This window comes from Eleutherodactylus coqui, chromosome 13, assembly GCF_035609145.1.
Source record: "Eleutherodactylus coqui strain aEleCoq1 chromosome 13, aEleCoq1.hap1, whole genome shotgun sequence".
NCBI classification, from domain to species: Eukaryota; Metazoa; Chordata; class Amphibia; order Anura; family Eleutherodactylidae; genus Eleutherodactylus; species Eleutherodactylus coqui.
This window is the reverse complement of record NC_089849.1, coordinates 46,731,420-46,747,010: the sequence shown is the minus strand read 5'-3', so window position 1 is coordinate 46,747,010 and position 15,591 is coordinate 46,731,420. Positions and strand designations below refer to the sequence as shown.

The window sequence follows — 15,591 nt, the reverse complement described above, 5'->3', positions numbered from 1 at the left end:
CTGTTTGTCTTGAATTCTGTGTTCTTGTCTTTTCTTTATTGTCAGTTTCTGCTTGTTCCTGGTTTTCTGTACTCTGGTTCCCCTCTGACCTTCGACCTATCCTCGTTGAAGTAGTGGGGTCGTCCCTTTTGGGACAGGTGCTCTGCTGTCAGATGTTGTTCTGTCGGAGGAGTTCAGAGTGCCATCCTCTGATCGCTACCTCTTCTCCAGTACCAAGTCACCTCAGGATTTTATCATCAGTCCAAGATGAACGTAACAAACGGTGTCGCAGGAATGCTTCCACAACAATGCCACACTTCTGTGGTTGCCCAGTCACCAGATTTATTGCCAATAGCACATGTATGGGATCATCTGGGATGCCAACTTTTACAGCCTAAGAGTTTGCACACTCTGGAGGATCAGTTGCAGTAACTGTGGACTGATATGCCACTGGATACTATTCAGATCCTATATGCATTCATGCCCACCTGTATAACATCTTGCATTTAAGCTAGAGGTGGCCCAACAGGGTACTAGAGCCTCCATGCCCACCGGTATCATATGTTATATCCCAGCTAGAGGCGGCTCAACTGGGTTATAGAGCCTCCATGCCCACCAGTATGACATCTTACATCCAAGCTAGAGATGGCCCAACTGGATTCTAGAGCCTCCATGCCTGTCCGTACCACATCTTACATCCAAGCTAGAGGTGGCACAACAGGGTTCTAGAGCCTCCTTGCCTACCCATATCACATCTTGCTTCCAAGCTAGAGGTGGTACAACAGGATACTAGAGTCTCCATGCTCACCCATATCCCATCTTTTATCCAACCTAGAGGCGGTACAACAGGGCACTAGTGCCTCTATGCCAGTCCATATCACATCTTGTATCCAAGATAGAGGCGGTAAAACAGGATACTAGAGCGTTCCTTCAAGTGTTCAGTTTTCAGCAACAAATTATCCTTCTGCTCTGATATTGTTAACCACTCACTTATATCAGCATTACAAATCACACAGAAAGTTTCTTTAGAGTCTGACAACTCCTTTTGGGGGAGGAATTTTTTTTTTGTTACCCCCTGATGGGTCGTTGCCTACCAACCTCTAGTTAGTTTTATTAGTTTAACCATGCACTTGTGTGTATTACTTCAGGATGTCTGTATGTGGGTTTTTCCTTTTATTTCCCTGGGTGTCTGCTTGCTTGTTCTTGTTAAGACAGTCTACGGCCAAACAGATTTCTTTTCATATTCACATACAGATGCTTTTCTTGTGGTAGAACCTTTGTAAAGTTTCACAAGCATATATTCACAAAGGCAAGTTTTTTTCTTTCATGGATGTGCTCAATTAAATAATAAGGTTTTATTGCAAATTTTTAAAAAAAGGATCATCACTGCCAAAATTCTGAGAACCTGGTGGGAGGTAACCATGCCAGTATGGTTTCTTCCAGGAGATGTACGTCTGTGGAGCTTACAATCAAATTTACAGCAATTAGATACACATCCAATGGTCAGTTCTGTAAGAAGCCAATTAAGCTGTGTGAATACTAGCAGCAGGACAGTACTCTGTGACCTGCTGTTGGTCATACTTGAACCCATAGGCCCTACTGCTACCAATTTGTCCAAAGAGATGTGCATGTTAATGCATGAAAGCAAAGGTTTAATAAGACTACTTCTAGGACATAACTCATAAAACACTTCCATGTTCATTGGCCTTGGTCGCTGGGATGATTAACAGTACGTTCTTCTCGAACTACAGTGTTATATAAAGAGGAAGGACTTAGGTTATAGTTAGATTTTTTTTAATTTGTGAGTTTCACTTCATGTTTCCCCCTGGACAGGTGTATGACACCAGAGACCTTATATCTGCTATGCTTAATGTCATTGAAATAAAAGCCAACCTTCTTCTTAAAGGGAACCCATTGTCAGGACTTAAAGAGGTTTTCTGGATTTACACTATTGATGACCTATGCTCCAGATAGGTGATCAATAGTTGATTGGCAGGGATCCCAAGTGTCAGACCTCAGCCAATCAGCTGGTTGATTAGGCCTGTGGTGTCATGTTCATTAGTCACATGGCCTGAAAGCCACTCAGTACCATTCCAATGTATGGAACTGAGCTGTGATACCATGCACGACCACTATACAATGCATAGCGCTATGCCTGGTATGTATAGATGTGACAGTAGTGCTCAACAGAACGCCGCTGTCATTTTAATCAGCTGATTGGTTGGTAATCCCGAGTGGCAGACTCCCAAGTATCAACTATTCATGATCTATTCTGAGGATCGGTCCTCAATAGTATAGTCCCCAAAAAATCCTTTTAACCATAAACCACCGCCAACTTGTGCACCTCGTGAGGATATTATAGCTTCTGTCTAATGTGGTACTCTTTGGATTTTGTCTCTGTAGCTCTAAAAACCATTGCCTTCTGCACTTCATAAGTGTTTGCTGCCTTTGGATATGACCTGTAGACATTTCAGCACTACAGGTCGGCTTGCCCTGTAGGAACGACCAGGGGCAGCCTTTTTTTTATATTCGGCTCTTGGGACTGGATTGCTGACCAATAGCAGGGCAGCGCTTAGTGGGGACGCATACATGAAGGAAGTGCAGAGAAGGAAATTGTGGTAAATGTAATTTCAAGTTGCATGGCAGCAGGAAACCGGCGGCCATCTTGGAAAAGTCACATGAGGAAACATCATAAATGGAGGACAGGATAAAAAGGTAATGGCTCCATGATTTATGCCCATTAAAAAATATGCATAAACATGGCACAAACACCTCTCCTATTTAGAATTTTTGAAAATTTACTCTACAACCTGAATACCGCTTTAAATATTATAAAACTTCTCATAATGTAATTCTGTATTAACCCCGCTACATTTTTGGACAAGCTCTGTTTGCTCTATAGGAAGAGACTAGAGATGAGCGAGCATACTCGTCCGAGCTTGATGCTCGTTCGAGTATTAGGGTGTTCGAGATGCTCGTTACTCAAGACGAACACCACACGATACTCGTCTCGATTAAACGAGCACTGACCATTGAATTCAATGGAGCCGGCAATACAGCTGGCTCCATTGAAAGCAATGGGCTGCCGGCGATCGCGGGATGAATTGTCAGGAAGGGCTTAAATATATAAGTCCTTCCCTGCAATTCATCCAGAAATGTGTAAAAATTAAAAAAAAAAAAATATATATATATAATATATATATATATATATATATATATATATATATATATATATATATATACATACACACACATATATACACACACACTCACCTGGTCCCGGCAGACGGAGTTCGGCCGGCTGCAGTCCTCCTGAACTGCTCTGAACAGCTGTGAGTAGTATTCAGCAGCCGGGGATTTAAAATCCCCGCCTTCTGAATGAGCTGCCTCTGATTGGTCACAGCCTGACCAATCAGAGGCAGACCTCACTCACACCCATTCATGAATTCATGAATGGGTGAGTGAGTGCTGCCTCTGATTGGCTCAGGGGCAGCTCTCAGCTGAATGACGGGCCACCTGACGGCTTTTTGTCTTCTCTGTGGATACTAGTATTGCAGATAAGCTCCAATAAAATTAATTGGGCTGAAATGGAATACCACTGCTGTGGAGCAATTCTGTCAGGAAGCAGACATTTTTTTCTAATTTTGGGCAATCCCTTTAACTATAAAGGATACCCAAGTAAAACGCAACTGAATTTCAAAGCCCTTAACCCCTTGAGTGGCACGCCCGGAAAAGTTCCGGGACGAGCTCCACTTCTCATAGCAACATAGCCCGGAAGATTTCCGGGCTATGTATCACTATGGGAGCTGCAGAGCACAATGCCACGAGCTGTGACAGTGTGCTCTGCCTGCACAGTCCCACAGAGAACAAAGCAAGGGCTTTGAAAAACCAGCAGAAGATACTGCCGACATGTCGGCAATGTCCTGCTTTGTTTACAGGTTGCCATAGAGACCATCGGCTTGTCAGAAGCAAGCCGATGGTCTCTGTGGCAGGGAGAGCTGGTTGTTAGCTGTCAGAGGACAGCTAGGTACCTGCTCTTACAGCAGAGATCAGAGAAAACCTCCGATCTCTGCTGTGTTAACCATTTACATGCTGCAGTCTATGTGACTGCAGCATGTAAAGGGCTGTCACCATCGGACTGCTGGAATGTGATCAGGGGTCCTGATGGGTCCCTGTGGAAGTCCCCTAAAGGGACAAAAAAAAATAAAAAATTTTTAAAAAATTAAAAAAAAAAAAATAAAAAAAACACTTGTCTCCCTTTACTTTGTAAAAAATCAAAAATACAATCACACATGTGGTATCCATGTGCATCGTAATGACCCAGAGAAGGAAGTTAATACATTATTTAACCCCTTAATGACATGGCCCCTTTTTTCTTTTTTCCCCATTTCTTTTTTTCCTCCCCCCTGTTTAAAAAAATCACAACTTGTCCCGCAAAAAACAAGCCCTCATATGGCCATGTCAATGGAAAAATGAAAAAGTTATGGCTCTTGAGACGCAACTGCAAAACTAGTTGAAATTCAATGATTAGACCATTTTAAAAAACCTGCCCTGGTGGGCACGACAGGGTGGTAGGAAACCTGCCACTCAAGGGGTTAAAGGGGCTGTCCAGTTACCAGACAAGCCCAGTTCAACAGCACTGCCTGGGGTAACATAATGAATTGAAGTATACTTACCACTCTGAGGCCGCCGGGATCTAGTGCTGCAGAGCTGGTGATTGGTGTGACAGATGATGTTAAAAGAAATCAGGTGACTGCTGCAGCCAACGAGAAGCTGCAGTGTCACCACTTGTTCTCCTGGCATGGGTGTCCACATCATGGGGCGCCATGATGCCAGGAATGTGATACTACAGAGGCAGTGGTCACGTGTTTTTCTGTGACATTATCACATTATGGGGCTAAAATGTCTGCAGCACTGGATCCTGGCAGCCGTGGAGGGGTAAGTATACTTCAATTAATTATTTTACCCCAGTCAGTGCTATTGAACCAGGGTTGCCTGGTAACTGGATAACCTCTTTTAGAAAGACACCCAACTATTTTGAAGTATGTGTTGAACTTACGGTTTGTTTCCGCAGCCGGATGATGTCAGAGACAGAGCCCCCTCCACAATACTCCATCACAATCCACAGATCGCTGTTCTTAAAATAGCTGCCATAGTACTTCACAACGTGGAGGCTGAGAAGAAGAACGATGAATTTATAGTTTAACGGACTGCACTTGACTCGTATGAAGAGCGCTTATTACTAAGCAATAGAGATGAGCGCACGTACTCGGTAAAGCCGATTTTGCAATTGAGCACCGCGATTTTCGAGTACTTCAGTACTCGGGTGAAAAGATTCGGGGGTCGCCGGGGGGCGGGGCGTGGCGTGGTGGAGGGGGTGGTAGCCGCGCGGAACAGGGGGGAGCTCTCTCTCCCTCTCCCCCCCCCACGCCCCTCTGCAACCCCCCGCTCACCCACAGCGCCCCCGAGTACTTTTCACCCGAGTAGTGAAGTACTCGAAAATCGCGGTGCTCGATTGCGAAATCGCCCTTACCGAGTACGTTCACTCATCTCTACTAAGCAACAGTAGATGAGAGGAAGTGAAATGTACAAATACAGCCAACTTTAACTTGACTCTTAGGCTGGGTTCACACGGGACCGAAATCCCACGGAATGATCGCACGGAAATCCTGCGAGATTTTCGCCGGAAAAATGCAGCTTCAAAACCCGCGGACTTTTGCCACGGGTTTTGGAGCGGCTTTGCCATCAGCATTCCGCTGCGGCTATCTCTCCCAATAGAGAGGATAAAGGCCGCCGCGGAAACAGGGAAAGAATTAACATGCTGTGGATTTGAATTCTGCGCCGCGTGTCAATTTCAGCTCCGTTTGGCCGTAACGGATTGGCCGCAGTGTGTGGACAAGATCTATGCAAATCTCATCCACTTTGCTGGCTAATCCCAGGACTGAAAACGCGGGCAGAATTTTTGTGCAGAAAGTCCACACAGACATTCTACGGCAATTCTGCCATTGTGTGAACCCAGCCTAAATGCGTCAAAGGAAACCAGCTGGTGACAGCAATGGCACGTAGGGAACGATACATTAGCAAATGTGGCAACGTTTTTTTTAATTTTTTTATTAAAGCCTGTAAAGTCTAGATAACTGGTAAAAGTAAAAAGGGAGGTTTAATCCCTCCCACGCTGTATGTTAATGAAGCTCAAATAGTCCGCTAGGTGGGCAAGGACATCTTTGCTGCCTGCGTTGCCCTCCAATCCCTGGCCATTTTCTCTATGATTAATGGGTGATCTTAACAACGTCCCTACATCATTCACAATCCAGTCCAAATCTCACCGCACATCCACAGACTGACACATGCACAGAAGAGTCAGTCGGGCATGCCCACAATACAGCTAGAGGATCTGTGCATGCAACAGTCTGTACTTATTCAAGAATTGGATGGGTCTGTGGACGATGTAGGAGACAACATCCACTTCACCCACCAATCACAGAGAGAATAGCCTGGGATTGGAAGGCACGCCGGTAGTAGAGACAGTCCAGGCCCTCCTACCAGACAGTTTGGGGTTCATTACCATACAGTATAGGGAGGATTAAACCTTACCTCCATTCTTTAAAATCACAGAAAGGGAAATGGAAACAAACAAAAAGAAAAAAAAAATTCACAGAAAGTGGCCATAAACTTACGGATATACTGATATAAGAGGGTGGGCACATACACCACATAACACCTAACATGCAGACAGCCAGTCTGCTAAACAGAGGAGCAAGTTATGGCCCATTTAGACACAACGAGAATCGCTGAAAAATCGTTCAAAGCAGTCTTTTGAGCAATTCTCGTTGTGTCTAAATGCAATGACATCATGCAGTTTTCCTGCACGAGTCGTTGATTGATCACTTTAAGTTTTCACAGCCGGCTGTGCTGGTAAGATACTCTGTGCCTGTGTCCTGCTGTTAATTCACAGCAGGGCACGGACTGTAAGAGCAGAGAACACTACAGCTGTTTGCTTATGCAAAACAGCTGTATTGTTTTATTATTGGCCACAGCAGCGTCCCGCTCCGGCTGCATAACTGTATAGTAGCTACTATAAGGTATGCAAAGATGATCGCTCAAACTGTCATTTGAGAGACTTTTGAGCGATCATCTGTCAGTGTAAATAGGGTCTAACACATGTGAGGACACTGATGAGCAGTCATTCACAGACCCTCCTTATATACAAGGGGGGTGGCTGCATAGTGCTTAATCCTACACAAAAAAGTCAATACAGGGTGTCAGGCCACATGGTACGTGTAGTGCACCATGCAGGCTCACAACCTATTAATGATGTCATATTTGAATCCAGCAGGTTGCCCTGCACCCCACACTGGCACCCTGGGTTCAAAGCCGCACTGCATGTTACTGATAACTACAAGGTATAAATTAATATTTTGGCCAAAATATATGAGCTCACAAGCCAACATCAGGGGCCTCGTTTATTGTGAGTCCCTACACTAAAATTAGCTAAAATCACAGATATGTTAGCCACAATTATAATTAGAACTATGCCGCCACCGCCCTCAATATAAGGAGGGTCTGTGAGTTGTTGCTCATCAGTGTCCTTCACATATGTTACTTGCACCTCCATTTAGCAGTCTGCATGTTGGGGAATAAGTCGTGTATATACCTGCCCTCTTGCATCAGTAAGTATATGACCTCTTTCTGTGATATTTTGTACCACCATTCCTAGACTACGTGTTCACAGCATTAATGGATCATACTTGAGACATGACCTTGGTAGTGCAATCGTTGGCTTTACATGTGATTTCAGTAAAGTTGCCCATGCAATTTTAGGAGCTGTGTGCTGAATGCTCATTTTGTCCTAGTGCTCATGTGTTTTCAATGGGCAGAAAGCAGTAAGCCAATGTTAGGCAGCCCTAGGGGCAGCTTATGGTCAGAGAGGGAAAGAGGATCGAACGTTGAAATTCAAAATGCCCAGTCTTTCTTTCCCCAAACATTATCTCTCGGACGAGAGTCAGGAGACCCTCATATACATTTGATAGTCAACTGATTGGTAAAAAAATAATCGGCATGCTCGGACAACTTTTTCTTAATGTGTATAAGGGCCTAAAAGAACCCACATCACTGTGGTGGTCAATGAGTGGCTACCACAATTACATGTTAAAGCGACCCTCCAGTCATGGACAAACAAAGATGGCGGCACCACTTCTCTGACTACCTGATGCACAGTGGCTCAACTTCGAGTCACTTGTCAGAGCATTATGGGTATCGTTTTAGACACTTGCTTCACTAATAATCCTATACAGCTTGTTTCTAAGGATATTAATATACAATCATACTTCCTTACTTTTGGATCTGATCCTTTGTACCTCCTTTAAACTTCCAGACACTCTTTCTGGGAACTATTATTGACAGATGTCAAAGCAATTCTTCTAGTCCCAAATCATGGCATTGGGCTGGTGAAGAATGATACATGGCATTGTCATTCTTGTTGGAGGTCCATACAGGACTTTGCTGATATACATGATAAACGAGCAGTTGAGCATTAAAAATGTAAGATCAGAATTTGGCCTGGAAAAACCAGGACATGTGTTAGCCGACTTAAAAGTAATCCAATTCATCCACTTCACATACAAGATTTCCATTTTCCGGTACGGTAACATTCTGCATGAGTTGTGTATTAAATGTATTCATAGAAAACTCATTTAAATGAACTGAAGAGGAAATCACTTGGCTGGATAAAAAGGTCAAGACTTAATAATTTAGACAGCTTTAAATATTGGATGAGCCCCGCTTCCCTCACGTCCTGACAGCATTTTCTCCATAGACTCCTAAGTACTCTCCATAAAAATGAAGAAACACTTGAAGCTGAGGGTGATGGGAAAACTAAGCACAAAATCACAACTATTACTTAAAGAATTCGTGTTGTTGCTCATTTGTTGGCTGGAGAGAACTTCTGCAAATTCCATAATTAACAAAATTCAACCCACATGAAAGAATGTCATCATCCAGATTTCCTAATGATTTTCCACCGAATCATGAATTAGGCTAGGTTTACACTTGGATTGGTTATTATTTTTTTCTGTACTTTCCTGTGGATCCCAGATGCATTAAGAGAAGCATAGAGTCTAGATCACGTGAGGTTATTATCCCCCTCTACTCTTCCTTAGTCAGACCTCATCTGGAATACTGTGTCCAGTTCTGGGCACCCCACTTTAAAAATGATATAGACAAACTGGAGCAAGTTCAAAGAAGAGTTATCAAGATGGTGAGCGGTCTACAGTCATGTCCTATGAGGAACGGTTACAGGATCTGGAAATGTTTAGCTTGCAAAAAAGGAGGCTTAATAGCGGTCTACAAATATCTGAAGGGCTGTCACAATGCAGAGGGATCAGCCCTATTCTCATTTGTACAAGGAAAGACCAGAAGCAATGGGATGAAGCTGAAAAGGAGGACACAGAAATTAGATATTAGAGAAAATCTTTCTGACAGTGAGGGTGATCAATGAGTGGAACAGGTTACCACGGGAGGTAGTGAGTTCTCCTTCAATGGAAGTCTTCAAACAGAGACTGGATAGACATTACTTAGTGAATCCTGCACTGAGCAGGGGGTTGGACCTGACGACACTGGATTTATATCCCATTTACACTGACGGATGATCACTCAAACAACAGTTTAATTGACAGTTTTGAGCGATTATCTTTGCATACTTTATAGTAGCTAATTAGCTACTAAAGAGCTATGCAGGCGCAGCGGGGACACTGAGGCTATTTCTCGCTGAACAATACAGCGGTTTTGCATAAACAAAGAGCTGTAGTGTTCTCTGTGCTTACAGCCCATGCCTCGCTGTGAATTCACAGCAGGACACAGGCACAGAGAATCTTATCAGCGCAGCCGGCTGATAACAGCCTGCTCCGCTGATAACAGCTGATCACTCAATTCTAGCAAGCCAGAATTCAGCGATCAGCGACCTGTCCATGAAAGCTGCACGATTTCAGTGCATTTAGACAGAACAAGAATCGCTCAAAAGATTCTTTTGAGCAAATTTCGAGCGATTCTCGGTGTCCAAATGAGCTTTTACTGTTCATCACTTGATTATTGGCTGCAGTTACACTGAACAATTATCCTTAATTTGAACAATTTTTTTGAACAATAATCGTACCCTCTAAAAGGGCCTTAGGTTTATGTTTTAGCTTTCTTTAAGTGTGTATACCTGTCACACTGCTGCATAATGGAGATCTCCTTTATGATTTCCTGCAGGTCTGACTCCACAGGAATCTGTTTAATGGCCACGATCTGGCTTGTTTCCTTGTGGCTTGCTTTAAATACACTGCCATACGACCTAAGGAAGAACAAACGCACATTGTGAAAGGTGTTAGATAATCGGGCTGCTTTGCATGAATCTATGATGGGTTACACATTTCCTCAACCACAAATGATGAGCCGATCTCACAGAGTTACACCCTATGCTGGTATATCTAGACAGAGATGCTTTACTCCTATGTTGTACTTGCACAGAACGTAACCCGGGGAGATTTGCTTATACATTGTAGTAGCATCGTGAAAAGTCAGGTATGTGTATGACCTCTCCAACAGAGTATAACGTCTACTTGCTCAACTAAGTGCATAAGCATCACTAGTAGAGAGGAACGAGCATACTCGATAAGGCAAAGTACTCGAGCGAGTAGTACCTTATTCGAGTACCTGCCCGCTCGTCTCTAAAGACTCGGCTGCCGGCATGGGTGAGCGGTGAGTTGCGGCAGTGAGCAGGAGGGAGCGGGGAGGAGAGAGGGAGAGAAAGATCTCCCCTCTGTTCCTCCCTGCTCTCCCCCGCCGCTCCCCGCCGGCACCCGAATCTTTAGAGACGAGCGGGCAGGTACTCGAATAAGGCGCTACTCGCTTGAGTACTTTGCCTTATCGAGTATGCTCACTCATCTCTAATCACTAGTGACTCCAGTTCTCCCCTGTTAGGACCTTGCCTCATACTTCCAACAGACTGTGACAAGGAACGCATAAGGTATCAAGCTTCACTACAGTCGTGGTTGGATTGTAAGAGGAGTTTGTCTTTATTTTTGGATAAATATCATTTTACTGCTTTATATTAAAGTAATCCTCTGTTCCTAGGCAAACAACCTCTTAAATCGACCCTCCAGTCTTGGACAAACAAAGATGGCCGCGCCACTTCTCAGACTTCCTGATGCCCACTGTACATTAGTTTGCATCATTAGTCTAAGTGCTGCTTTGATTGGCTCCCATGAGCAGCAATGGCCAGTCAGGGCAGCATGTAGTGTTTTGGACTACTGATTCATACGAATGTACAGTGGGCATCAGATAGTCAGAGAAGTGGCGCAGCCAACTTTGTTTGTCCAGAAGCTCACCCAGTTGTAAACTATTGATGGACTATTCTTGGGATAGGCCACCAATAGTAAATTGGTGGAGGTCCACCACATGAGATTACCTCTTATCAGTTATTTATTAGGCCAATGTTCTTGTGCACTGAGCGGATTTCTGAAGCTCTGTTCCTACTGAAGTGGCCAGGCTTGGTATTACAGACCAAATCTCCATTCACTTCAATGGGAAGTTTGCCTGTAATACCCAGCCTGGCCACTGCAGTGGGAACAGAGCTGTCTGCTTCTTGCAGAAATTGGCCCGGCAAAGAACTGATCGGCAGGGTTCGCGAGCAGCAGACATACGCTGACCAACTGTAAATGGCCTATCCTGCAGATAGGCCATCAGTAGCCAATTTACAACTACACGATCTCTTTAAACATATCACCAGTGCATATTTTTTTATTGGTCAGATGAACAGGACATTAAAAGGTGGAAACCTCTTCACTTACCCTTCTCCCAGTTTTTCTAAGACATCAAATACTTCCTCTGGTTGTCTATTTAAGTTCTCTTCACTCAATTTTTTTAGTTGTCTATGGAATAAAAAAGAAGAAAAGAGATTTCCCGTAATTAACACAAAATGTAGAACTGAACAGCCATGTTATAGGTGTACCTGCACTTCTTACCAAAATAAGTCAGAAGATAGTACATGTGGAGGTCAGTGACATAGGGGCCCCAGTAGTTGCTAGAATGTAGGGGCCCACAGCGCTCTAACAGGCAATATACCTTTTTTTACATTTTTCAATTTATACTAAAAATAATCCTGAAATGTTGCAATCAGTCTGTCCAATGATCCTCATCATAGGCTGACACTTCCCCAGGAGAGGTAAGGATATCCTTGTTTGTTATTACAGGCAGGGCCCAGTTGGGGGACGGGGTTTTGTTTAAATGATAAAACTTGAGGAAGTAATAGCACTCCAAAGTCATTAGCACATAAAGTGAAAAATGTCATATATGAAAAATGAGGCTTGTTCACATAGGCCAAGACTGGCTTGGATGGCAAGTGGTTAAATCCCTCAGCACCGCTGCTGATCTGACGGTCCCTGGCAAGTTTTGTTTATTTTGCTGTAGCGATGATACACATGAACACTGCAGCCAATCACTGGCCTCAGCTGCTGCCAGTGATTGGCTACAGCAGTCACATGGATATACATCTTCATCACTGTAGCCAAGTAAGCACTGGCAGGGACTATCAGAGCTGCCCTGCTGGAGCAACAGAGAATTAAAAAGTTGAATATATATTCTTTTTTTTAGTCTATGACACTTCCTCCCTTTGGCCAATTTTCTTTACTTTCTTGGAAAACCCCTTTAAAGAGGTGTCTCATTGTGATCCAAATCTGTTAAGAAATAAAACTTAGTTGTATTTACCCCAGGCTCATGATCCTCCTTGTCTGTGTTTTAGAATGGCTAGCACCTGACTGCAGCAGCCAATCAGAGGTCAGAGCGGTCAGGTGCCGTCCTACTGGTATCCTGTCTCCCAGTACCTAAGTGCTGATGCCAGGGCAACAGCATGTGACTGCTGTGTTCTCTGATTGGCTGCGCAAGTCAGGTGGTAGCCATTCTAAAATAAAGACCAAGAGGACCATGAAGATTCAGCACTGGATTGATGGGGTAAGAACCATTGATTTATTATTTTAACAGATTTGGATCACAACGAGACATCTCTTTAAAAGGGTTTTTCAAAGAAAGTAAAATAAATTGGCTAGAGAGAGGAAGTGTCATGGAATAAAAAATAATACATATTCAACTTTTAAATTCTCTTATTTCTCTGTTGCTCCAGCGGCGCGGCTCTGGTAGTCCAGCACGGGTAAATAACGCTGATTTGGATGCATTTTTAGAAAATTGGATAACACCATTTAACCCCTTTAGCGGCACGCCTGGAAAATCTCCAGGGCTTGCTGCACTAACCATGCAGTTAAACCCCGGAAGATTTCTGTGGACAGCTCTACTGCTTGCCAGGACACACAGTTATTGTGCCACTGTACACGTTTGCCACTTCCTTAGGAAAATCTCCAGGGCTTGCTGCATTGACATGGTAATAATAAACCTGCCACTGAAGGGGTTAATTCATCTTGATTAACTGTATTCTCTGTACAGTGGAATAGATAAGAAGTGCAGTCTTGTCCTATTCAAATGTACACAGTAAACCAAATACAATAATATTTATAAACCAAAGCGATTCAAGCGTCAAAGTAGGAAGTCAGTGTGAAGAGCGGGGTACTTTAATTAAACAAGTACCTTCCAGTTTCTAAAGCACAAAAGCAGAAGCAAAGAAAAAGATTTGCCCAATAATGCATTGCACAATCCTGTGTTACAGTAAATGTGCGAACATTCACAAAGACCATGTCATATCAGTGTGGAAGCTGCACAGACAGACCATTGTGAGAGAAAGAAGAGGCCGACTTACAGATCTATCATTATGACAACACATCCTGTATTAAGACTCCTACACAACCGCCCTTCCACTGATGGTCAGACTATAGCTACTGTAGATGTCATTATAGAGCATATGCTCCAGCTAACATACATATACAGCAGGAGGTGCATCAGTTATATTCTGTCAGCCTTTGGTCAAAGGACACGGAGATCGGCCCAACTGACCAATTGTTTATCTTTCCTTTGAGACAAGTGGCATAAAGTTCCTTATTTCCCCTGCTGTATTGATATACATGCACAGAACGTGTGCATTAAAGACTTCCTGTTTCATGCTGCCTGCAGGCTTCCTCATTACGAAAAACTGTGGGGCACATGTACTTATACTATCTGAAGCTACACAGAACAAACATGACAATCAAGTCTTAATATGCGCCAGATTCATCACAGCTGGATGGCAAATCTGTCTAAGTTTACATCATCTATTAGTTGGCTTAGTTTACGCCAAAGTTTTTGGCACAATTTAGGGCATGACTTTTTTAAACGAGTCAGAAAAAGTGGCAAAAAGTGACTAAAAAGTCATAGTAAATGTGGCGCAAAGTATGCAAGACAGTTTTCTTGCACATTTTGCACTAGTAAATTGTTGTATCTTGAGTAGTAGATCTGTCCCATTGTTTCTTGTTACAACTAGCCCAAAAATAGACACTTTTTGTATTTACACTAATTTAAAAAAGTTTCTCTCAGCAAATATTCCAGGACTGATGTTAGAATAGCGCCATTGATGAATGGCTGAGGGCTGCCTGTAATTGGCTGAGCGCTGTAGCTAATCACAGGCAGCGCTCAGCTGTCCTTTATTGATGGTTGGGAGTTGCCTCTGATTAGTTACAGCGCTCAGCCAATCAGAGGCAGTGCTTTCTGGAGGAGGGGATTTTTCGATCCCCAGCCTCCAGAAGACAGAAGATGACTGCCGGGGACAGACAGAAGAGCCGGACAGTTCGTCTAGGTGAGTTCAATTTTTTTTTCCTTCTCTTTACAGCTATGGATGATTTTCAGGGAAGGGTTTATATTTCTAGCCCTTCCTTGAAAATCATCCCTGCGGAGGTTGCCTGCAACTCATTGCTTCAAATGGGGCGGCAGCAGTGCTGGCCCATTGAAAGTAATGGGATAGCATCACGAACCTCTGCCACAGCTGTGGCAGCTGTGGCAGGGGATTCCTTCATTCCCGCAGGGATGAAGGAATCCCCTGCCATAGCTGTCACAGCTGTGTCAGGGGAGTGCGATGTACTCCCTATGCTTTCACAATGGGCGATAGCGCAGATTTTTCTTAGCGCTGCGAGTGTGCAGTGAAGGCATCGCAAATGAGAATGAAACCATTGAAAATCATTGGTTTTATTTTCATGCATTTTCACTCAGTCTCGCAACGCAAGATAGTCTATCCCCAGTGTGAATACGGCCGTAACATTGTGTAAGTTCAAAAAACGTATATGATCATGGGATGGATGTAACTAGAACAATTATTTTTATAGAAAACCCCTTTTCAAAGGAACAATTATGATAACATTATTTCTGAGAATTACTAGTAATTCTATCCTAATGGATAGCTATATGGCAGAGCAGTATTTACATAAAGTAATTAGCGCTATGACAGGTAGTTGTAATGATATTCATCCTGTGTAACTGAGGGTATGAAAGAAAAAGGTTTATGTTCAGGATAATAACTGTGCCCATAAACATGTAATGTGGAACATAATAAATGAAGGGGTACTTCTTCAGAGAAAGTTGCTTTTTACATGAATAAAGGTCTCTATTTATACCGTTTTCCCCGAAAATAGATCCTACCCTGATAGTAAGACCTATCGGGTT

At 43.4% G+C, this 15,591-nt stretch overlaps 1 protein-coding gene across 1 annotated transcript in view; it reads right to left on the bottom strand.

Annotated features, from left to right (window-relative positions):
* LOC136587925 (serine/threonine-protein kinase 4-like) overlaps window positions 1–15,591 on the bottom strand; it is a 56,738-nt gene that overhangs the window by 38,088 nt on the left and 3,059 nt on the right. The window contains exons 2-4 of the mRNA XM_066586761.1: window positions 11,808–11,888; window positions 10,181–10,309; window positions 5,039–5,153 (exon numbers count right to left, since the gene is read on the bottom strand). Coding sequence (XP_066442858.1) covers window positions 5,039–5,153; window positions 10,181–10,309; window positions 11,808–11,888 — 325 coding nt within the window. The remainder of the gene's footprint in view (window positions 1–5,038; window positions 5,154–10,180; window positions 10,310–11,807; window positions 11,889–15,591) is intronic.